General features: G+C 38.8%; 1 protein-coding gene across 1 annotated transcript; it reads right to left on the bottom strand.

The window, feature by feature from the left end:
• Positions 1-4,594: 4,594 nt before the first annotated feature.
• Positions 4,595-23,358, bottom strand: LOC109937057 (B-cadherin; the record flags this gene model as incomplete). Its single annotated transcript, XM_048592773.1, has 11 exons — positions 4,595-6,618; positions 6,737-6,877; positions 9,752-9,882; positions 12,884-13,108; positions 14,563-14,787; positions 16,304-16,446; positions 18,290-18,534; positions 19,929-20,111; positions 20,558-20,686; positions 21,125-21,297; positions 23,214-23,358. Coding segments are annotated over 11 exons (1,950 nt in total), but the record flags the coding sequence as incomplete, so codon positions are not given.
• Between the last annotated feature and the right edge of the window lie 1,642 nt (positions 23,359-25,000).

Here is a 25,000-nt window from a genome sequence, read left to right as displayed (position 1 = left end):
CATGTAGTTGTCAGCACAGATTTCAAATTGTTAAAAACCTCTAATGTTCTTTTGTTCACTGAAACGTTTTGCTCTTCTTTAGTAAATTAATCAGGGGATCAAGGGCAATGTTGAGATTTGGAATGGATTTCTGATAAAACCTACACATTGCAGAATTTCAAATTTTCTCACAGGCATGGGAAAATCCAAGAAAGATAATCTACAATAAGCCTAGGTAAAATTTAGCTTTGTCCTATAGCATGGCCTAAGTAAATCACTTTTGCTTTGGCAAATTCACTTATAGACAAATGGAAGCCCATATGGGCTTTTTGTACCTGATCAAACTATTCATTATAATTGTTTAAATGTTCCTCTCAGGTTTGCTGAATGCAACCAAATGAACGTATAGAACACAGTTCCATAATCTTTCAATGACTGTTGGTTAATCATTGAAACGTTTTTGGTACATTTTCATTCCAAACTGCATGACTTTACACTGATAAAGTCTACCTGGTGTTACAATAACTGATATTATTTTGACTCATCAATAACTAAACCTGCAAGGATGTTATTTAGGGCAACACATTTTCTTCATGAAGATTAAAATAACCAAAGTCATTTTTCCCTGCCCTTTCTACACATATCAACTTATGAGTCTACAATAGACTATATAACATACTAACACCTTCGTCTCTATCGATAATATTCTGTGCTTTGACCTTTTCATCTGCTCTAGATTTCATTGGTTGTTGAGCAGTTTTGAAGTACATTTTGGCCAATACATATGCTTAGTTAGCTTTTCAGAAATTTGACACATAAGCTGGGAAAGTGTGTCTCTGAGCTTTGGGTCATACGTTCTCTAAGTAATTTAAGAGATTCTCTCATCTCATGCCCATATATCAGTTCAAAAGACCTGAATCTGGTGGATTCTTAGGGGCAGCATAATGACAAACAATAACAAGGAAACTCCTTTATCCAACTCATCAGAACATTCTTGATATTAAGCTTTACCCATGCAGCTGAATTTGGCTACAAATTGGCTGTCAATTTCAGGGAGTTTCATGGAGGTTTCTATCTGTGAGATCTGGTGAGTTATCTAATACCATTCTCCATTGCTCCCTTCTGTGTATGTATTGCACTTCAAATGCATTACACAGGTGCTATTAAGTACTCACCAATGGCAGAAAAACTCATGACGGCTGAGACCTCCCAGATTTCTGGCATCAACCACCATTTTTAAACTGCAGCTATGTAGTAGATCAGATCCCAGGAGTCAGGAGTTGCCCTTCACAGTTCCAGCTTTAGAAGAATTGTCGCAGAGATGGCTGACAAAAGAAAGTTGGTACACTGCTTTTCTGACACAAACTGGAAGAGGAGACGGTAAAGAGTAGAGCTGCCTCTTTCCTCTAGACCATGGATACCTTGCTGCCCCCAGTGGTAACATTGGGCCAGGTTGGCAGGGTCTGGTGCCACAGTCCTCTCTGGTGATCTGGAGGGACGCCCAACAGTCCAGCAAGAAGGCTGATGACCATCTGCCACTATCTTCTCTCTGCTACCCCACACTCACTTTCTGCACCTACATCCACCTCCCACCAAGGCCTCGGGTCTACCAATCTCTCCGTTATCATCTGTCACACAGTCTCACTGACCCCAGTCACTACCCTGCATCCCCTGTGCAATGTCTACTCACTCACTCAGGACATCTTATTATTTTCTCCCTCTTCTCCCCCCCACCCCACCCCCCTCAAAGTAAATATCCCACGGTATGGTGGTGGGAGCCAAGACAGATTGTGGGGTGCCTGACATCCATTTAAACATGGAGAGGATCCTTGCCTGAGCAGGAGGCTGCCATGAATGTGATGATGCAGAGACTTCCCTGTCTCGGTAACCAAGTAAAACCCATTGTTGAGAGCTGGGCTGCTCTCCCATTGCCACCTTCAAACAGACTTTGGGCAGGATGCACTCAGTATTTCTGGCCTCTCTAGTTACCAGCAATCCCAGGATTGTTCAACCATAATTCTAAGGCCATTCCAACCCAGCTGTGGAACCCAGGGGTTAACAGAGACACAGTGGGAGGGCAAGAAAGACAACTTTCCAAAGATTCCAAACATCCTCACGTTTGTAAATATCTTCACTTTTAGCTGTGTGTGAACGTCTATCTGACCACAACTATGATATTGGCAGTACAGAGCCTACCGATCCTTCTAGTCTTACCCCTTGTTGGATGGTCCAAGGTGTGAAGGGAGCTGCTTCAGTACCATGTGCAGGTTATGGAAAATGGAAGGCATTTGCTACTTCAGCAACTAGTCATTCTTTCCAGGCAACAAAACAATTCTAATGCATTAGAGCCAGGAATAGGATTAATTTGTAATGATGCACAATGTTGTTGAGAGTGATTGGACATGGATTTGAACTGCACACAGGTCAATGCCTAAGGTTCAGCTTTACAGGAGTCTATGTCATACTGTTGCCCTTCAAAGGGCCTTCCATTGCTCAAAGTTGAAGCCCTTCGCTCTCAGAACAACACACTCGCCTTGTCCATTCCGGGTATGGTCACAACCATTTTCACCTTCATTGTGCACGTGTTATTTTACTGCACAATGGAAGGAAACAACAGTCACTCTCAAGTAGGGCTTTGAAGGCTCAGCCTCTTATTACAAATCCCCAGATGTAAACATTCCTTCATTTTGGAATTCCCAGTCAACAGCATAGGCTTCCAAATTCCACAGCCCTCACCCAAACTTTCTAAATCTTTTCTCCCTTTTTATCCACAAGCCCCAGAAAGAGTAAACATGCCAGATCCAGCATTCCACTGCTGCTGTCAATGTCTCCAATGTCTGCATTACCCTCTTCCCTTCAATGGTCTACCATCTCCACCCCTTTTATATAAAAGTTACTCCATTCACAATTGTCATCCCCTCTATCCCAGAATTCTCTGTCTCCAATCCCTACAATTAAGCTTACCAGCTTCTTTTCAGTAGCAGTGGTCCCTAAGACACTACCATCAACATTTAGTGGATGGATCCCAGAGAATGACCCTGACCCTCTTGAGTGATTTAGGCAGACATCCCTGAACAGTGAGTAATCTGAACCTGACTGATATCTGTACAGGTCCCAGACTGTTGTCCCACAACTCCACCCCTGAGACTGTAGATGAAGCAATCTCCTGACTGTGACTGGGACCGGGCCAAAGTGGTTAACTGACTGTGTCCAAGCCCCTAGACTGATATTAGAGGCTGCCCTAGACTTACTGTGCCTCCCTGGACTTGGCAGCAGACAGCTCTTCTTAGACTTTGAGACACGGTCATTTGGTGGAAGTACGTTCATGTATATAGCTGGCACATGGTGTAGGTGTAACACTGATGTAGAATGGCGCTGTGAAGCAACAGGGCCATCTCCTTCTCGGATAACTGCTAACAAACCATGACAAGCTGTCTAACTTTGATTCTCTGCTTAAAGACAAGGCAAGATAGTAGCATGTTAGCCCCGGCTGAAAGGCTAAAGCGCAGAAGGCAGGACAAGACAAGGCAAGGCTGCTGTGAACATCCAAGTAGGCACAAAGTGACTACACGAGTGTTCAGAAACCAAGAGAGCAGAATGGACATGCACTTTGGTCCAGTGAGTAAACTGGATGCCTCTCAGTGTGTGCAAACTATCCTTGCAGCTGCATTGCAATGAGAGGTGTCCATCACTCCAATGTTCAGTACTGAAGTGCAGAAATCTACTGCATAAGGATCAGATGTGCCATGATGGTACAGTGAGGCAGGTACACATCAAATACCAGTGTTCATGGACATGGGACAAATGTAATCATTACCCATGGAACATACCCTCAGATGCTGGTGCCAGACATCCAAAATAGAGGTTGGAGGAATGAGAGATGAGTTGGAGTCGCCAGGAAACTGTCCTGACTTTCAGGAATTCTTGGTGTTTAACTTCCAACTAGTGGGTGGTAGAATAGGAGAGTGATATTAAGGAGGTAAGATGAAATAGTAATAAGGCTGTTATTGAGTGACAACCCATGCCAATAGGTCCGCAACGCTTACTAGTGAGAATCTCATCTCAAAGGCTAACACTTAGTTGAAAAAGGGACATTCTGGCCTTGATGTTAAGAATGGCCTCACTGGACACCTCGCCTGACTTTTCCAAAATTTATCACCATGGCCATTGGGGTTCAAGAGTTGAGAGGATTTTATCTTTTTTCTTTATTATAAATATAATCTGGCAGTCCGTCATCACGGGCCTTTTCAATCCAGAAAACAAGGAACGCTGCCAACCTGGTTTCCAGTTTGAAAGTGTTCTCCAATTGGATTGGCTGCTTAGCCAGCTTCATTGCTTCACTTTGCTTGGTATGTGACAGAACGACCACAGATAGCACCAAAATAAAAGCCACAACAGAAAAAAGGGAGAAAAAGCGACACCACAGAATTTGCTAAATCTTTGAACAGCTTTCAACAATGCCAGCCATGAATGTTGCCCTTTGCTATTGAATATTTGCTCGTCTTATTTAGTAACACTTTACTAATTATTCAGGCAACTCATTAAAATCCTAAAAACATAGAATAATAAATTGCAAGTAGCCAGTTCAAGCTCAGGAAACATCTAACGAAACAAATTTAAACTGTTATAAAGATTTATTTAAAAACCACATATTGCTACTGTATTCAATGGCAGAACAAATTAAAAAAGGTCACTTAGGAAAACAGATATCAAAATTCTCTCAGTACATTAGACAGATTACTATGAATATCAAAAAGACACAATCTTCGGTTGTCAGGAATTATCTTCCTTTGACCATTAGACCATCCTTAATGGATAAACTGAATAGATAGAAACAATTAATTCAAGTCTTCCTAAAACTGTACTCTACTCTAAATTTCTCCATTAGAATTCATATCATACAAATTATACTTTGAACTAAAAGTTAGAAATGAGCAAAAATTATAGAATTCATGTTTCACAAGGAGGAGTACTCTGCTGAGAGCTCAATCATGAATGAAGAATGACACATGTTAAACATGCATTGGCCACAAAGCTCTCAATTCCTTGTTGGTTTAAAAGTACAAACCCAAATTTGAAACTGACCTGGCCCAAACATGTGGGGTGTAGTAAGAGAAGGGAACTAATATCTATCCATGTTCAAATTGCTATTGAAATGTAAACAAACAAATGCATGTCTTCAAACCTTGACAGGCCTACTTTGCATTTCCTACCAAGATTCTTCACGTACATCAAAGACTAAAGTGGGAATGGAGTAGGCAAAATAAAAAAGAAAATGGGTAAAAGGGAAAATGCACAACCACAAAGATGCACTAGAGATTCTTGTGCAAATTTCTGTCTGAAACGTCTCTTTCAGTTGGAAGATTCTTAAAATTTTACATCCCAAATTTTTGTTGCAAATTTATCCCATCTCCTTTCTTTTTTGTATAATTCGGGGTGCACAACACAAAGACTACAGCATAAATTTATTATTAGGCAATGGCATTTAACCCTATGAATTTATGCAGCACAACATAAAACTTTGCTGCCCAAACATGTATAGATTGCATTTGTTTACATTCAGTGTAAAACTATACAGTAGTTAAATTACCTACTTTGATAAATGAATGATGTGAATTCAGTCAAGCAACTCAAAGCCTACCTGTCAATCACAAAGTCATGCTTCAGAACCTTGATATAAAATAATAATTTTATTCTTTTGTTTTTAATTATTGACAACCCAAGATGTTAGTGCATCAACTGGGGAAATAATATCTTTTCTTAAAAGTTTTGCTTTTCTTAAAAGCTCATAAATGAATATTTCCTGAGAATGCATGTGCTGGCAACTTATTGCATTTTGGCTAGTAGCTATAATAGTTTTGATTCCACAATGCTTTACACCAGTACACACATGATACAAGGGATAGAAATAAATGAAGGAAATCAACTGAACACAGTATTTACTTAAATCTACTGAAAGCAATATATATAACTAAAATAACACTACTTTAAATTTAATGTATTATTTTCAAATTCTTCACATTATGTTTCTTACTCAAAAGAATAAAATTATGTTGCAATTAGTTCAGTTGTAATATACTGGAGGAGGAAGAAAGTGTACTAGAACTACAAACTCAACAACCTTTGGCTTGTTTAACTTTGGAAAAATCCAACTGCATGAGTTATGGACTATTGGAAATAAAGCTTTTCAGGGATAATCCATGCTGGCGAGCTTAGATAAATTTGATATTTATCTAAATTTTAATGACAATTTAGTAACCAGCTTTCAAACATCGACGCAAGATTGGTCGACATGTAATTTCAATTTGACCCAATCCTGTCACCAATAGTGCCATACATTGATTTCCTAGCATCTGCTGCACTCATTTCTTTTAAGCATTTACAGGGTTAAAAAAGTAGTCTCTAAAATGGCTGATTAAAGCCATCTTCTCATTCTTCCCCACCGCCGTACATCTCAGCTAGTTTTTTGAAGCGTGGTCCCCAATCGTTCAAGTGGTCGTAATCCTGGTCTAAATCGGAGTTGGTGGACGAGTTCACTGAGCTCAAAGATTCTGCTTCTGACCCACCGCCTTCATAATCAAACACCAGGAGGGAGTCATAAGGAGGAGCAGTAGGATCATTATCCGCTGTCTTCAAATTCTATGATGGAGAAAGAAACAACAGGGGAAAATAAGTACAATTCCTATCACTGCACAAAAGCATTTTATGATCATACAATTCACTTAACTTTCACACTTTGATAATGGTGGTGCCTTACCTCGTCAATAAAGTTGCCAATCTCATCTGGGTTTGCTGGGCGTGGCCGATACTGTGGTGCCAAGAGTAATGGAGCCACATCATTACGAACAACTTCAGGCCTTGCATCTAAACCTCTGTGCAGTTGACTCAGATCATAATCCTGTTAAACAAGAGGAACATAGTTATATTATCATATTAGTGTTGGACTATTAGTTTTTTTTGCACCTTATAAGTAGGAATAGTGCACTGAGGATGATGATGATTTTTCCCTGTGAGCAGTATGCGTGGGATATGCATACCAAATGCATAAAGGAAACAATGAGGAATCCACATGATTGGCAGTCGACACAATGCCAACATGATATGCTCCCAATCTGCAGCCATCCTGTTTAAAGATGAGATATCAGGTGCTGGAAGTTAGAACTGCAGTTTAAAAATGGAAAGAAGTATTTTCTGCTTGAAACGGAAAGGAGTAATAGCAGCTGTTACATGCAAAACCTCCAACAATCTTTAAAGCTTGTTAAGGTGGAAAACCGATAAATGATTGTCAGAATAATACTTCCAAAGCTTTATCCAGATTTCTCTGCCAACAGGAGAGAATCTCTTTCATTGGACAAGCCAGCCTTTACCAACCAGAATACATGGGCAGAAGTTGGCACAGCCGGTGATCAGCCGAGAACAAGCTACTGGACGTCTAGTTTATTTTCCCATCTGTATACAGCATAAGGGCTTTGCTATCAATACACGTCTCTTAATTGCACTCAGGAATGTGATGGCAAACTGCCTTCTTGAACAGCACTTCACCTGGATGTTGCATCGTACTCATGAAGAAACAATGATAGTAGTGAGCCTTTGCAATTCTGTCACAGAAAGTGGCTGAGGTCAAAACATTGCACGTCTTTAAGAAGGAATTAGAAATCGTTCTTAGGGCTGAAGGCATCAAGGGGTATGGGAGGGGGGGGGAAGTGGAACAGGGTACGGAGTTGGATGATCAGATCTTGCTGAATGTGGAGCAGACTTGAGGAGCTGTATGTCTTACTCCTCCTATTTTCTATTTCTATGTTTCTGTAAGACTATAGGAGGCTGAGGGATGACCTTCGAGGTTTATAAGGTCATGAGGGGCATAGATAAAAGGTGAATAGCAAAAGGTTGTTTCAATGCAATTAGCAAACATCTTGTAATAGCCTTGTATTGGTGGAGAGTCCAATATGAAATACCACTGAGGAACTTCTGCAACAGTGCTCTCGACTTGAAACTTGATGCAGACTTGGCCATGAGCACTCAAGCCCATTCAGAAATCAGAATGTACACAAAGGCCATTGTAAATTGATAGGACTAGCAGATCTCAGGACTAGCAGATACTTTGTTTTAGTTCCATTTGTGCCTAATGTGAGAACTGGTATAGTAACAGGATGAAAACAAAATCAATGTTTCTAAATCTAAGTTGATAATCCTAGATGTTGAACAATTTGGATTCAATAAAGTTAGAGATTTAATAGTCAAAACCCAAAACTGAGTTCAAAAACATGTCCGTCCAATGAACTTTCATACCATAGAATAAAATTCTATCATTCCATATGATTGATATCTCACATTCCAACACGAAGTAGCTCATTTCAAGAAAAGTGTAGTTTAAAAGACAGCCTTTTTTGTGATTGCTTTATCAATTTATGATTAAAAAACCAGGATTACGAAAAAGCTTTACCAATTCAATCATTATCCTAGAAAATCAGATGGTGTGCTTGGATAGTTACTAATTTCATTACATGTTACTTTAGAACAAGATTGCCAAAAAAAAAAATGTTGTCCACTTTGAGATACCAATGGTCAAATGTATCAAGGATTCAAGTCCAATTTTGCAATATTGTACATCCTGATGATCTGAAACATTAATTCCATTTCTTTCAACAGACGTTACTGACCTACTGATATTTTCAGCATTTTTTTGTTTACAAATGTATGGAACTGAATATGGAAATGTGTTATGGTTCTAAACTGAAGGGGTCTGGTGCAGTACCAACAATGCTAGGACACCACTTAGCCATGTCACAAGCTATACTGCAAGGGTGCTATCAAAGCTATGGCTTTGACCGAATACACAACCCCGAGCTACTCTTCCAATAGGTCTTCAAATAGTTAGTATTTTATGTGGAGTGTCTTTTGGTCATTCTAGATGAAAAATGTTGCTAACAATTTCTTCACTTTGAAGTGACCACTTTTCCCTATCATAAACATTTATTTTGAAATCCATCATCATCACGCGACTTACTGTGGGAAAAAAAGTTAATCTGAGTGTGACATTCAAACAATTGAACGCATTTGTTCAATTGTTTGAATGTCGCATTCAGATTAACTCTTTTTTCCCCACAGTAAGTCGCGTGATGATGATGGATTTCAAAATAAATGTTTACGATAGGGAAAAAGTGGTCACTTCAAAGTGACGTATTTGTTGGCAACTTCTATGCGTCAATTAAATTCTTGAGTCTGAATTTTGAACTTTAAAAAAAAGTTAAGTAATTGTACGGAACTTACTTCAAATGAATTTGTTTCCACAGATCAGAGACTTCAGTCCTTCCCTTACATTACTACACCCATTGTTATTGAATTTTTGAATTTGTACATTTTGGGACTTTGATCACCAGCCAAGTTTCAATTTTCTTAATGATTTATGACCAAGCTTAGAATTGGCAGTACATTAGTCAAAGCCTTTTGAAAATACTGTTCATTTATTCTAGCTCATGTGGCTTAGATTCCTCTTTATATAGATGGGACATTTACATTCTCGCAGGGTATATCCATTTTACCATCTTTCATGGTAAGATTCATATTTAATAATGCAGTTCTATTTGGAGGAGCACAGGTCAGCTGTGAATAGTAGGGTCCAATGTCTAACAAAATATATGATCTAATGCAATTATGTTGCTCAAGATATAAGTGAACCCTTGTAGAAAATAGATTCCAGGGCAAGTGTGGAGTGTAAATCAGTTAACATAAGCGATCTGTAAAAGAATAAATTTTAAACCCTGATACTAACTTGGTCTTCCTCACCACCACCTTCTTCATCGTAATAATAAATGTTGTCCCGAACATCTTCTTCAGGCAGTAGGGGCTCTTTTTTGACATTTCGCCTCCTTTTCACAAATAGCAGAAGCAGCAGCACCAAGACTGAAGGAAAAAAAGTTGGAATTTAGACACAAAAATTCAGATCCTGCATTTGACATCAGAAACACAAAAGAATATAAGCGCTTATATTCTTGTGAACACAATAGCATTTCCAGCAGCCCAAAGCACATACCAATTTTACTACAACAAACTTCACTCAGGACATCAGTGGCTACTTGTCAAATTGTTTGGTTTCTACATAGTATTTTAAAAAAGGAAAAAAAATTACTGATCAGAATGGGTGATCTTCCACATCCCCCTCACCAAATTTACTAGTTACTAAAATGTCGAATTTAACAAGGGAATGCTATTGGCACTTTTAAAAACATAGGCATTTATGTACAAAAAATACTTGGCCAATTTACTTCCTATATTAACTGGCTGACCTCATTTCAACAAATTTTGAGTATAAAGCACTTTGATAAGCCCCAAATCATTGGGAACACTTCATAAAAATGTAGGTTCTATTTTTGTTTCTGTCAAACTCATGACGATCAAAGTCAGTGCTGTTCTCACTAATATCAGTGTAGACCAAAGTTTGAAAGATCAGGATTGAACTTGTGGCTGACACAGAGACCCAGATTGTCAAAAGTATATCTCTTTAAAAATTCTTCTGAGCATTTTCCGTAATTACCACTTGTCGTATGCAAGGCAACAATCTCCACCAAAACTCTGCTCATACCATGGTAAACTGCTATACGGCTGCATAACATGCCACCTTGATTATTCAGGAATGCTGAATGCTTTTTAAAGGACATGTTTTGGATCTCTGAAGATCCTGGAGGAAGGGAATTCTCTGTAAAACAGGCCAGGAATTTGCAACTCTGCTAACCATTCCTCAAAGTATACAGTTTTAGCTAGAAATCCAGCAGTAAAGGGAATAAGCTCGGTATCAGTGATCATGACCATAACTCAATTATCAATGGGGAAATAAATAAATATTAATGTTGATCAATCATTACTTCATGATCAGAAATAGGGCGAGGTTACAAGTGACATTAGTAAGATAGAGCCAGAGTTTTACAGCTTGGAAACAGACCGTTTGGTCCATGCCAGCCATATTCCCAAACTAAACTAGTCCCACCTGCCTGCGTTTGGCCCATATCACTCAAAACCCTTCCTATACATGTACTTATCCAAATGTCTTTTAAACATTGTAGCCATACCCGCAACCATCACTTTGTCTGGCATTCATTCCACACACTAACCGTTGAGTAAAAAAAAAAATTTGCCCCTCATGTCATTTTTAAATCTCATTCTCCTCTCACCTTAAAAATATGCCTGCTAGTTTTGAACTCTCCCACCTTGGGGAAAAAGGCCTTTGTTATTCACTTTATCATATGCTGCTCATGATTTTATAAACCTCTACGTTACCTTTCAACCTCCTACATTCCAGTGAAAAAATTCCCAGCCTATTTTTAAAACGCAAAACCTCCATTCCCAGCAATATCCTGGTAAATCTTTTCTTAACTCTCTCCAGTTTGATAATATCCTTCCTACAACAGGGTGACCAGAAGTGCACACAGTATTTCAGAAGTGGCCTCACCAATGTCCTGTACAACCTCAACATGGCATCCCAACTTTTATACTCAAAGGTTTGAGCAATGAAGGCAAGCATACTAAATGCTTTCTTAACAACCCTATTTGTGATGCAAATGCCAAAAGAATTATGTACCTGAACCCCTAAGTCTGTGTTCAACAACACTATCCAGGGCCCTACCATTAATTGTATAAGCCCTGCCTTTGTTTTACCAAAATACGATACCTTGCATTTATCCAAATTAAACTCCACCTGCCACTCCTCAGCCCAATGACTCAATTGAGATCTCTTTTGTAATCTTGAAATAACCTTCTTCACTATCCACTATACTACTAATCTTGGTGTCATCTGCAAACCTACTAACCATGCTTCCTATATTCTCATCCAAATCATTTATAAAAATGACAAGCAAACTAGTACCGATCCCTGTGGAACGCCACTGGTAACGGGCTTCCAGTCCAACTCTCCAACACCACTCTCTCATATTGTAAAGCCAATTTTTTATCCAATTGACATGCTCACCCTGAAGCCCATGTGATCTAACTTTACTAATTAGTCTACCATTTGGAACCGTATCAAATGCTTTACCAAAGTCCAAGTCAACAATGTCTACTACTTGGCCCTCAAATCTTTTTGTTTACTTCCTCAAAAACTCAATCAAGTTTGAGACACCATTTCCCACACAAAACCATGCTGACTATCCCTACTCATTCCTGGCCTCTCCAAATGCATGCAAGTCTTATCTTTCAGAATGACCAACAACTTACCCACCACTGATATCAGACTCACGGGTCTACAGATCCCAGCTTCTGCTTACAGCCTTTCTTAAATAAATCTAAGGATGCTCTCTTTCAAGCAGAGGGCAGCAAGGGGAGACTTAATAGATATTCAAAATCATGAAGGGTATTAACAGATTATTAACAAGAAACTTGAATGACAAAACATTTGGCAGCCAGAGGAGAATTCCCAACCCCTCCCCTGCTTCAAGCAGCAACATATTATGACGTGGAACATATTGTCTGAAAAGGGTGGTAGAAGCAGACCTAGTAACAACTTACAAAAGGACATTGAATAAGTACATGGTGTGGAGGTGATGGTGAGGGGTCAGGGGCGGGGGTGGGTAATAATTGCAGAGCCATGCAGAAAGGTATTGAAAATTAGACTAATTTGTTATCTCTTTCAAAGAGCCAGGACAGGAACACTGGTGTATGGCTTCACTCTGTGCTGTAACATTCTGTGATTCCTAGAACCTTCAGCACTTACACACACTCATTTAATATCATTTTATCAAAGTTCAAATAGCAGCACTTATGGGAAAGAGAGACCTTATTTTCATTGGAAAGCAAATAGCAACAACACAAAATTACTCCAAAGCATTGATGGTTGAAAATTTAGAATGCAGATTATCAAGTTAATTCTTCAGATGCAAAATTTTATTTTAAGCTGCACGTGAACAATACTCACGCAGTAATGCTAAGATGGCACCCAGAATAGCCAAAATGCTGGAGATTCCGAATGCTGCAGCAGCTATCCTCTCTTTACATGCTCCATTGTCATGACAGTCACAAACCTGCACCTGCAGTCCTGTGACCTGAGACAGCTGTGGCTTCCCACTGTCCGTTACTTTTAAAGGAACTTCATATATGCCAGGCTCAACTACTTTCTTCAGTAGTAACATTACCACATCATCTGAAAAAGGACAAAAATATTAAAATGTCTGATCGCTTTCAGGATTGTTGAAACCTATTTCACTGTTTTTTAAAGAATGTTCTTTTGAGCAATGCATTTATTGCCCACCCCTAATTATCCTTGAACTGAGTGGCTTGCTAGGCCACTTCAGAGGGCAGTTAAGAACCAACCATTGTCGTGGATCTGGAGTTACATGTAGGCCAGGCCAGGTAAGGATGGCAGATTTTCTTCCCTACGACAAAAGTGGACATTGATTGTACCAGACGGCTTTGCACGTCAATGACAGGTTTATGCCTGCCAATACAGAGACCAGATTTTAAAGCAGTTAATTAAATTTAAGCTGCCTTGCCAATAGAGCACTGTATCCAGATTAGTGGTTGAGTGGCATTTCAGACAGGATGCCACTCCCAAATGATGTCAACTGATGTCTTATCTGTTTCAGGCACACCGCACTAAATGGCACTAACTGTTGTCCGTGGGATTTTAAAGGGACTGCTGTAAGTCAATCTGTAAAAAGAAGGTCAGCTAGAAATGCTGTGGTACCCAAACAGTCCTTCAGAAATTTGTGTCAACTATAGCTGACAATGCGTAGCTGCGTGTCCTCCATTTGTAAATCATTATTACCAGCTTAGCTCCTTCCAACAGAACCTAGATTTCTGCATTCAACCACAGCTTCCTGTCAGCACGGGTTCAGACATTAAATCAGGAAGCAACCAAGTCGTGGTTGGCAAAATTTCCAGGGAAAAATTGAGCAGCGCAATTCCTTCTGTTGTCCATATTAAGCTAGCATTTAGGAGCTTCTTAAATCTCATCTCCCAAACCCAGCAGAGTTCTTGCCTGGCAATTAAATTGCCTTCACATGCCAAAAGGCACTGTTACAGATGGCAGATTTTCTGTTGAAAGATCAAATTCAAATTCAAATTAGAAAGATTTAGAAATTTGTAGGTTAGTTATGAATCCCTTCCCGATTTCTCAATTTTTACAATTTCTGCAATGTGAAACATTCAAACAGGATTCCTCTGTCATTAGCTTTTTAAGCTTCTCCCCATTTAACAATACCTTTGTAGAAAGAGCCACAAGGAACTTCTCTCTATATCACTAAAAGAAAAGTGTTTGATCTAATTCTCAGTCATTTCTCCCATTCTCTCTCTTCCCAGTTTTACATTAATTCCTTGTGCCCATTTGTCAAACATCTTGGGATGCTTCGTGAGGTTGAAGGCATTAGGTAAATGCACATTTCTATGGGAGTGGGGATATGGGGAGCACAAACATTCACTTATGCTAATCAATCATTCTCCAGCAAGTCCCAATATAGGGAGATGTACAAGCAAGCTGTCAACACATTCAGATGTGAAGAAAAGTTGAAAGAGGAAGATCAAAGTGATTGGGAAAGAAAGAAACAAAAAGAATTCATTATTTGAGTAAGAGTATCCTTTCAAACACAAGCTGCTTACTATTTTCCGTGTTTTTGATTGTCCAGTTTTGCTCAGCTCCATGAGCTGGCTGCACAATGTATGGAAAAGTGTTGGGTGGGATGTCTTTGTCCAGAATGGTTACATTGACAGGAAGCGGATTATGATTGCACACACGGTTTAAAGGAGCAGTAGCAATAGGTGTATTGTCATTGACGTCTTCAAGCTCCAGAAGGAGGGTTCCAGTACCAGTAGCAGGTGGAGTCCCTGTGGAAACAAACAGAATTCTGAATCCTAAAGCAAAGCTTGGTGAAAGTTCAACACTCAACTGAATCAGTTGATCCCTCTTTGTGCAATCACTACGGATGGTATAATCATTTGACCCATCTTAATTCAGGAAGGGCCCCAGAAGTCTCATCCATCACAGCATCAAATTTATGTTGAATGACTAGCTTTGTTGCTTCTGCTGCTTATTCTATTCCATGTATGAGAAAAAAAACTTTCTATTGTAAGTCTTTTGCTAGACTGAACCTCTCCTTCCTCTAACTGGTATCACGTGAATGCTCGAGATTTATCTTTTCCATTTTAAGTTTGCTATATTTCCACATCAGTCGTTAACTTTCAAGACTGAAAGCTGAAGCTCCTATTTTCTTATAGGAAACAACAGAATTATCAAGAGGTCAAATGCATGAAAGGGATTCTTTTTCTATGTACACATTTCACTTACGAATAAAAGCCCAAGGGAATGTCCACGTTCAACACAGTGGGTGTTACTGTGGACAACAGTAACATAACCAATAAGGAACAGGGAGTACAATAGTTACTGGAAACTCTGAAGTTATAGCACTTCAACTTTGTTTTCATCCTTTCGCTTGTACACAGGGTTCTGTTACATATCATGCCAAAAGGTTCAGACCTCAACTTTTTTTTTTGCTGTTATTCATAAAATTCAAACTTTCAAAGGGCGTAAATGAACACACGTTAACACTTTTAAAAAGTCTTGTCACATATTAAATCTGAGGGTAGTACAATATGCCTAAAGCAGATAGAAAGTAGTCAGTCATTCTTTTCCTAGAGAATAAATAAAAAATGTGATTTAACTATACTAACTGAATGAAAGAAATTAGAAACAAAAAAGTTCCCATTTCAGAAAACAAATGAGAAGCCACAACATTAATGCCGTTAAAGTTACCCAAGAACATGAGTTTACAACTACCATTATTATTCCTTCCCAAAGGCTTGCCTATCTGTGCAGCACAGAAGAGTTATGCATCATGTAATTGTAAATGTAATTTGGGCTTCAGTTTTGGATATTTACAAACCAATATGGTTTCACTGGAGATAAATTAATTTTAAATGCATTACACATACTATGATAAACAGTGTAATTTAGAAGCAAGGTGAGGAAATGGGAAATACCAATACAAATTAAATTTTTCCAGTATGTTGTGCAGTGCACTATCCCAACTAACGTTTGGGCTTCTGCTGGAACCATCTATTTAAAAGAGGATTTTAAAGAGGACATAGGACATGTTCTTGTGGGTTGGCCAGACCTAAAGTGCCTGAAGTTGGAGATGGTGCAGAAAAGCAAGAGCATGTTAAAATGCATTTTTTAAATGAACGGGTTTGTCAAAAAGGGCCCTAAATCAGCCAAGGCTATTTGCATCATTCCTCATGGTTATGTCATGATGTAAAGAAATATTGCAAAGTCACCAAGAAAGAATGCCAGGCTATTAAGATATGAATTATTGGGTTTGCTCACACAAAAAAAAATTGTACTTACCATCATCGTAAGCGAGTATTGTTGCAGTATATATGCTGTTCTCAACATATGGAGACTCTCTGTCCATTTTACTAACTAGCTTAATGATACCAGTATCTGACTCAATTTCAAACCATTTTGCTGGGTCACTTCCCATTCGGTATCTGGAAAATAAATTGAAAATTACCACAAACCCCTTTTAAAAATCTGAATAAAGAGCAAAGAGCAGTTTCCTGTTGAACTCTATCATATTGCATATATTTCCAGTTCACCATAGTGGAGTAGTCAAATACTTCAGCATGGAAATACAATTCCTGATGCAAGCTTGACAACTGTATAATCATATCTGAAGAATGTACTTCTTTCGAGACAACTTAAATAAGCATTACTAGTTCTAAAAAAGCAACTTTGTATTAAACATGTATAAAGCATTTTATTGGTTCAGTGAATACTTAATTGCATCAATTTCACCTCTACTAGACTTGGAAATAATGGATGTAATTGCAATCCAATCACAATGGAACTTGATACTTAGTCAGGTGTTAGGTGGTCAGGAATATGCACATCAAATCCCCAGAAAAATGGCAAGTGTGGCAGAACAACAATGCTATTACAATTTCAATCAGGTAATAAAAAGAATTCCATCATTCAGAGCACCAAGGTTGAGTGGTATTAAGAAACAAAGCCAAGTTTGGGATTTAAAATCTCACCACAATTCAATGGCGTTTGTTTGCCAGGTAGTGGGATGCTAAAAGAGGTGAGGAATTCCATGGAATTCAGGTTTAAAAAAAATAGGAAAAAAATTCAGAGAAAGAAACTGTGCTATTAGTCATCTTCAATGCATTGAAGACGTAGGTGAAAATGAGTTATTTACTGTTTCATCTGTGTTTTTATCCCCCTACTCATGATAAAACATCGTACAAATAGAGGTGACAATACACAGGAGGATAGAAGATGCACAAGTAATACGGCAGAAGAGACCTTAAATCTCTAATCAGCAGGTATGAACGTGAGCTCCCAGACTGATGGATCAAGCCTTCCAAAATATTTGCACCACAGAGGACTTGTGTGAAAACACTGCAGCTGACAAGCAATATGGGGGGAAATCTGATTCAACATATTTTGGTGACCATCCATGACAAAAGGCTGACAATGACATCAACTGCTGGTTCCATAGACACATTTGTGCTGAACTTGCACTGGTCTCTCCAGTCATGACAGAACATGTGGAAGATGAAGTCACTTACAGATTAGACACAAGGAGTCAGTCAATCATCATTGGCTAAAGCTGCGTTGTAATTTACTGGAATTAAACCTCATGCAACACTAACTCATGTACTTAAGCAGAAGTAAATACAAAAGCCTGGATTCTGTGCTCAGCAGCAAAAAAAAAAAAAAAAAAAAAAAAAAAAAAAAACTTGCCTCCTGCTGCAAATCTCTTTTTACTTTAAAAAAAAAACCCACAAAAAAGATATAGCAGGATCCAGACTGGATTTCATCTACTCTGGCATGACTTCAACTTTGGCACCATTGTGGGGTTGAGCTAAAGTGCAAGCAGACACATCAGCCCAATTGCAGAATTCAATACAGAAAAAAAAAAGAGACATCAAATTGTCACGTTTAATTATTTTAACTCCCGTACAAAAATTCTCACATACACATAGGATTAAGGGAGGGCTAAAAGAAAATAAAAATTTAAATTCATGAACACTCATGAAAGAAAGATTAGCAATTGTGAACTGACCAAATTTTAACCAATTCAGGACACTTTTGTAACAAACGAGGGAGTTAGGTCCACCATGAAGCATAAATATTTCCAAAAACAGGAGCAAGCAACCATTTAATGCCTTGGCTATCTCAGAGTTGACTACATACATTGTTCCATTTGCTGCTGGAAGCTTTCTGCACTGATAATACTATTTAACCAGTACAAGACATATTTACCAGACATTTGCAAATGGGAAGTTGGCACTGCATTAAAAACGTTCCTACAAAGCCATTTCATACCTAACAATTTGGTCTTGAGCATTGTCAGGGTCCTTTGCTGAGCAGGAGGTTACTGTACTTCCTACTGGTAGATTCTCAGACTTCTTGTCAACCTTAGTTTCTGGATCAAATATTGGTGCTTCATTAACATCTAGTACATTGATGATGACTGTAGCAGAGGAAAGCGGCATGGTTGAGGTCAAAGGTATTTGATTCCTCACTTCAATGATCACCCGATGCTGTTTGCTCTTCTCATAATCCAAGCGCTGTATCGAGAGACAAAGTTCAATAAACTCATGCATGCAATACTGAAGGAAGCATTATTTCAATGCGTCACCTTAAGTGACAATGTTACTAGCAGAAAATTAACAGAATGGATTAGCTCTATTTTCAAAAGAAGTTTGGGTGCGTGAGACACTTTTCCCAAGATGTTAGACTCCTATCACCACCAAATGCCATTAGCTGGAACGTTTGGAATTCTGCAGACCTTGAAAAACAGCAGGACCAATTCTCCTAATTTGTATTAGTGTAAAATAAAGGTGCAGGCTGGGGCTGGTTGCTAGCCCACACTTTGTACCTGGCTGGCATTGTTATGAGGATAGGATCTGGTCCTCCTCAATTTTTATGATGTCTGATGAGATTGTGGTTTTCTATATATTAACCTGTATAACAAATCCAGGGTCAGGTTTGTAATGATACAGTATTCTGGAAGTCTACAAATAACTATGAAACACTAATCTGACATTTCTGTTGACTAACAGTCCAACTGGCTGGCTGTTCACTATCAGACTGAAATATACAGAAAACAAGATGGAGGTCTTATACACAGAGCACTAAATGTCATCTGTCTTAAAAGCACAACAAAAAAAATACAACCTCAACCATGTTTCCTTTTGAAAAACAGAAAATCTCCTTGGATAAATACATGCAAGGATGCATACAAGTACATTATCTTAATGTATAAAATTATTAATTTGGTGGATGTATAATGTGACTGGATCTGGAATTATGCAATCCTAGTGACCTAGTTATGTAGCTTCACTCTGCAGTGCGCTTCCAGCATGAATAAATGTATATCATGTGTTATGGATACATTGTTGTTTGGCATGGCACAAGGGATTCTAATAATGCCAAATGTGGCAGACAGTTGGTCAGGTACAACTCAAATGTTGCCCGTTTCCCGAAAGGGTCTGACCATTGTTTGTCACAACGGAATGGGATTATCTGGGAATGGGATTGTCTGGACTGGGCAAAAACACCACTACATCTTTTGATGAACCCATTTGTTCACATGAAGACTTCAAACTGATTCTTTGTCCTGCTGTCTGCATGCATATTGAACACGTTCTTGTGTAATTTTCTCCCCTTTATCCCCAAGAACACATTTTGTATGTGGTTGTGGTGCCAAAAGTGTAATGATGGAAGGGTTTTGTGGATTTCTTGCACTTTTTGTCCTCTTGTAGAAGGAGTCCACTTTTTTTTGGCAGGGTGGTTCACAAAGTTTGCATGTGCAGAACTTTCTGCAGGTGTCAAAAGACACAGCCATATTAGAAGCACCACCTAAACCTGTTTGAATTCATTTCCAAAATTCAGAATACTTTTACATTTTCTGATAACTAAATGTATCTATGGCATTTACGAACAGAATGGAATGCCCTACCTTAACTAACTTAAGGACTCCATTATTGTGCAAATCAGTCTCCATTGCAAACTGTTGTCTCTCATTTCCAAAAACGATGCTGTAGTTTGCTTTCCAGCTGGGTGAGTTAGGCTCATCTTTGTCAGTTACAGAGAGACTTGTCACATCATAATCGATTTCATTTTCACGTACTTCTACAGTAACCTGCAAGTCAGAAAGATAAAAGTCACATGGGTTGGGGGGTGGGGGAAGCAGATTAGCAAAATGCCGCAAAGATCAAGTTCAGCCTAGTTTGCTGGGATGGTCCCTGACCCCTTCCAACAGTTAGCATGCCCTACTTCAGATCCAAAATATGCCTTTACTCCTAAAGGAAACAAATTCCTGCGGAGCTGTTCCCGGGTCCAACCTTCAACATTTTGTTCAAATAACTGTTCATCTTGTGGGAGCCTATTGTCCCTTGAATAGTATTGCAGGCAATTCTACTTCCATCTCCTTCATCAGCAGCAAAGAGTACAGGATTATGATCCACCTTATCAGTAATCAGATCTGGGGAGTCTTGAGTAGCACCCAAAATTCACAGGCAACAGGCAAATCATCCCCAGTTACTACATTCAGACAAACAGCTTGAACTCATTAGATAAAACAAATACCTCTTTAGTCTCAAATTGCGGAGCATTGTCATTGGTGTCAGTAATGGTGATTATTGCAGTAGCTTCGGCAAACAAGCCAGCCCCTTCCAAATCGGCTGCTCGAATTGTAAGTGTATATTTATTTACCAACTGACAGGAGAAAAATGAAATCAAAAAACAATTATTTGCAAGTACATTAATGCACTCAGTCAAAAGTCATCCTCAGTTTTGGGCTACATATGATCAAAGAAATCTCAGCTCCTAAAGACCCTGTTTCTAGCTACTGGCAGTTTGACAAACAGTGGTTAAAATGACATTGGAATTGGTAGTGCCTGCTGCGTCTGCGCACCCTTGGTGGGTTGAAGAGGTACTGGATGTATATGTGCACACTTTGACAATCATGTCAGACACCATCTTGTTAAAGGACAAACAGGGCCATGATGTAATTTCCAAAATGCTTCCAACCACCTTCAATGCTATGCTCTGATACCATATCAACCGAGGGATCAATACATCTCAACAAGCTGCTTAACATTTTAGTAACAAGCCCTTCGTCACTACACAACAGATTTATCTATGATCACTCACCTCTCTGTCAAGTCCAGTACTCTGCACAGTTATTAATCCTGTTTGTGAACTAATTGTAAACATATTCCTGCTGGGTAACTCCGGTTCTTGACTCAGAATTGAGTACCTAATTATACCATTCAGAGAATCTTTTTGGTCTTTGTCTGTGGCTGTTATGTTCATGAAGGAGGTACCTACCAAAACAAATATTAACGCATATTGGTTACACAAGACCTGGCATATTGATTATTGCCAAATAGTGACTCATTGCTCTTCTCTGAAATAGTGCTGAGAGATGTTTCAAGTCCATTTGATAGGGTAGATGGGACTTTGGTTAAATGTTTCGTTTAAACTCTCCCTCAGTGAGTCACTGGAGTTTCAGTCCACATTCTGAGCTCAAGTCTCTGGAATGAGCCTGGAGATCACAATCTCAGTCAGAAGTGGAAGTGGTACAAACTGAGCCACTGCTGATTTAAACAAAAGGAGAAAGCAACAATATACATACACTTTGGCAGATGAGGCCAGAACCAAATCAGTCATAATCTTATTGAATGTTAGAGCGGGTTTCAAAAGCCAAATGTCTCTTTCTGCTTTTCCACCTTAGCATCCATGTTCCTAAAGATTGCAATTATTATTACTGCCACACTATGTTTCAGCTGGCAGCACTGTCCTTACTGATTGTAATAAAAAATGGCTGCATTTTAATCGAAGATTAGATGGGGTGCTACTTTATTTGGTAAGCAAGACGCAGAATGCTGAATGTTACTACGATGAAGGCAACAATTTTAAGAACGAACCAAGTTAGGCAGTTTCAGCCTGGAGAAGGTTCTGAGACAGGACCTCATAGACCTCATTGCTAGTTCAAACTGCTGTAGAATTCCCTACGCAGATAGGCTTTCATGCTCAAAAGAAAGCAAAATCCACTGACTGCAGAACAAAGCATTACAGCCCATAACATTTTAAAAGTTACATCCTGAAAGTAATTGCAGAAGAAAATTAAGATAACTAAAGGCTTGGGTATAGCTTGTAACCATTTACTTTGATATTTAATATAGGAGTATGGGAATAGTCAGCCATGACTGGATTAGATCAAGGAATGGACACCTACTCCTTTTGAAGTTTCCTCCAAAACAAAAAGATGCAGATCAAGAAAGAACATCCACAGAATGATGCTGATCCTAAGGAGAAACTGATTAAATGCATTATATTGCATGGAGTGTTCAACTTTTGTTAACTGTACCACATTACAGAACTTATACACTGAAGCTTTCCACGGAGTGTAGCAGCACTGACATCTGCAGCAGGCTCAAGGAGCCAAACAGCCTACTCTTGCTATTATTTCCTGTGGTCTAGTGACTGGGAGGAGCTTTTTAACCAATTGTCAAAAATGGTGACACCTTGGCAATCAAGCAGCATTACATTTCGAGTCCAAATGCCTAATGAGGCAGAGCGGCAGCAGAGAGGGAATGTAAAGGAAGCAAACCTTACACTCTGCATCGTGGGATGGCTGACCCTAGTGTCAAAAAACTCATGGGTCAAGAAGCAGCTTGATCAGCTACAAGAAGACCCATGGCAGAATTTTTCAACCCCGTGTGAATAGCATCTTTGAGTTGATGGACAGCTGACAATTGCAGGACATGTAAATTTTGTCCCAGAAATATTTTTAATTTATATGGCCGTAGGCCCACAAAAAATTTCGGTCCAACTGAAATGTCAGTTTAACATGCAATTTACATAGGGGTCATGAAAAGTCTACATATAGAAAGCAAAAATTCAGAATAAATAGGCAATGAAATTTTCATACAACAGCTCTGAAAAAGTAAGACATAATTAAGTGCAACAATACAGTGGAGTTACAAGAAAAAATTTGGACATATTAAATAAGATTGATGGCAAACTCTTCACTCAGGCAAAATTTCAATGAGATTTTTGAATACAATCTCCATTCAAAGCTATATTTCAACTATGTGAACACGTACAAATTCAAAGAAAAGCAGTCTAAAACGCACCAGTTAATATATTTTAGACTGGGATATCAGTGTAAAACAATATGCCAGCTGGTGTATTCTGGAGTAAGAAATCTGATCTGAGACAGAAATTGCCTATTTACCTGGTGTAGCCCCTTCTGCAACATATCCATAGAATGTTGAAGAGGTAAATTCAGGCTTGTTATCATTCTGGTCGATGACCTTGATCATTATGTCTACGGGTTGTTCAACATTCTTTCCATCTGAATCTTTTGCGACAGCTATCAACTATGCAGAATGGATAGAAATAAAACCATTAGAATAACTGAAAAACATTGCAAAAACAACTTTGTAACACCAAAAAGCAATGAAAATCCTGTACAGCATACAGTCTCATCAGCTGACTCACATTTTCCAAGAAATAGTAAACTCATGCAGATTGCCACTACAATTCACAACAGAAGGCTGCAAGGTGGCAGGGGAGCAGTATAAGTGAAGGCATGCTTAAGTGAACCGTGTTCAGTGGAAGGTGTTGGGGCTGTGTCCAGCAACAGGACGGTACTGGTGATGGAAAGGGGAGGTGGAGGAGGTGATCATGTCTGGCGTGGGTGGGGATATTGTGGGGTGGCGGGGTGGAAACAGAAGGTGGCAAGTTGGGGTCATTTGAATTGTTTATCAGAATTTGAATCAAAAACTTTTTCTGAGTAGTTATTTATTTCACTCTAATATAGACCACCAATTTGAAAAAGGATATTTTGGAAGGGTTCCAGGAGTTGCTGAGAAGAATCTTCCATCGCCCATGAAATTCCTTCAGTCTGCAAGGATGGGGAATCCACGGGGTCCCTGTGCACAACTCCCGATGTGTTTCAAAAATGATTATCTGACCATCAGTATATACAGGTCTTGTATATTTCATCTTGAGGGTTAGTAAATCTATACATCCCTGTGCCTGATGTAGGTTTTTAAATCCAATAAAGCAAACAGATATTCTGACCATCAACAAGTTGTTGCAAACAGTAAGAGGATGTTCTTCTTAGAATAAAATGTTGAGATTAAAATTTTCAAGAAACTTGGAAAACTTTTCCGTCTCACACTTTACGGTGAGTATGAGCTACAGAATTCACTTGTACTTAAATTTGTAATGCCGTTACTTATGTATCATTAGCATGAATTGGCGGAGTCTGCAACTACAAATAAAAGCTCCCAGTTCCAATGAAATATGTTTCACACATCAAATAATTCAACAATACAAATAAAACTGCTACAAAAGAGAAAAAAAACATGTTTAGTCTTTCCTCAAGACTTTTTTTTAGAAAGGAGAAAAGATAGACTTAACAATAACATTCAAAACAAATTGTGTTGAAGAGTGATGACATTAAAATAATTTTTTTTTAAAAAAGGCAAGTTAGCTAGCATCATAGCCATAATTATTTTTTCAACACCTGGATAAATTATCCCACATTATAACTAGGGATGGGGGACATAGTTGGAGTTAATATGCCCAGAATTAAAAGCTTGCATTGTTGCTCACAAACATTAAAAAGTACTGCTAGCATTTACAGATACAACAGACTTCCAAAATGCTTCTTATACCTTGGTCAATATTGCATTCCATCTATCTAAACTATGTGGCACACTTTCCTAAAGGGATCCTGTAATACTAGAAATAAATTAAGTGATGTTCACAAGTGCTTAAACATAATGCACAATTGTTCTTAATTTAATTTTCAAAACGAAGAGACCTTGGAGTGCAGGCTCATAGTTCCTTGAAAGTGGAGTCACAGGTAGATAGGAAGGTGGCCAACATTTCAGGCCAAAATCCTTCATTGTTGACTTTCCTGCTCCTCGGATGCTGTTTGACCAGCCGTGCTTTTCCAGCTTCATGTTGATTGACTCTAGTTTCCAGCATCTTCAGTCCTTACTGTCTTCA

The sequence above is a fragment of the Rhincodon typus genome, unplaced genomic scaffold (genome assembly GCF_021869965.1).
Source record: "Rhincodon typus isolate 14 unplaced genomic scaffold, sRhiTyp1.1 hic_rhity00001775, whole genome shotgun sequence".
Lineage (NCBI taxonomy): Eukaryota > Metazoa > Chordata > Chondrichthyes > Orectolobiformes > Rhincodontidae > Rhincodon > Rhincodon typus.
Note: the sequence above shows the minus strand (reverse complement) of the source record. Positions and strands in the feature narration are given on the sequence as shown.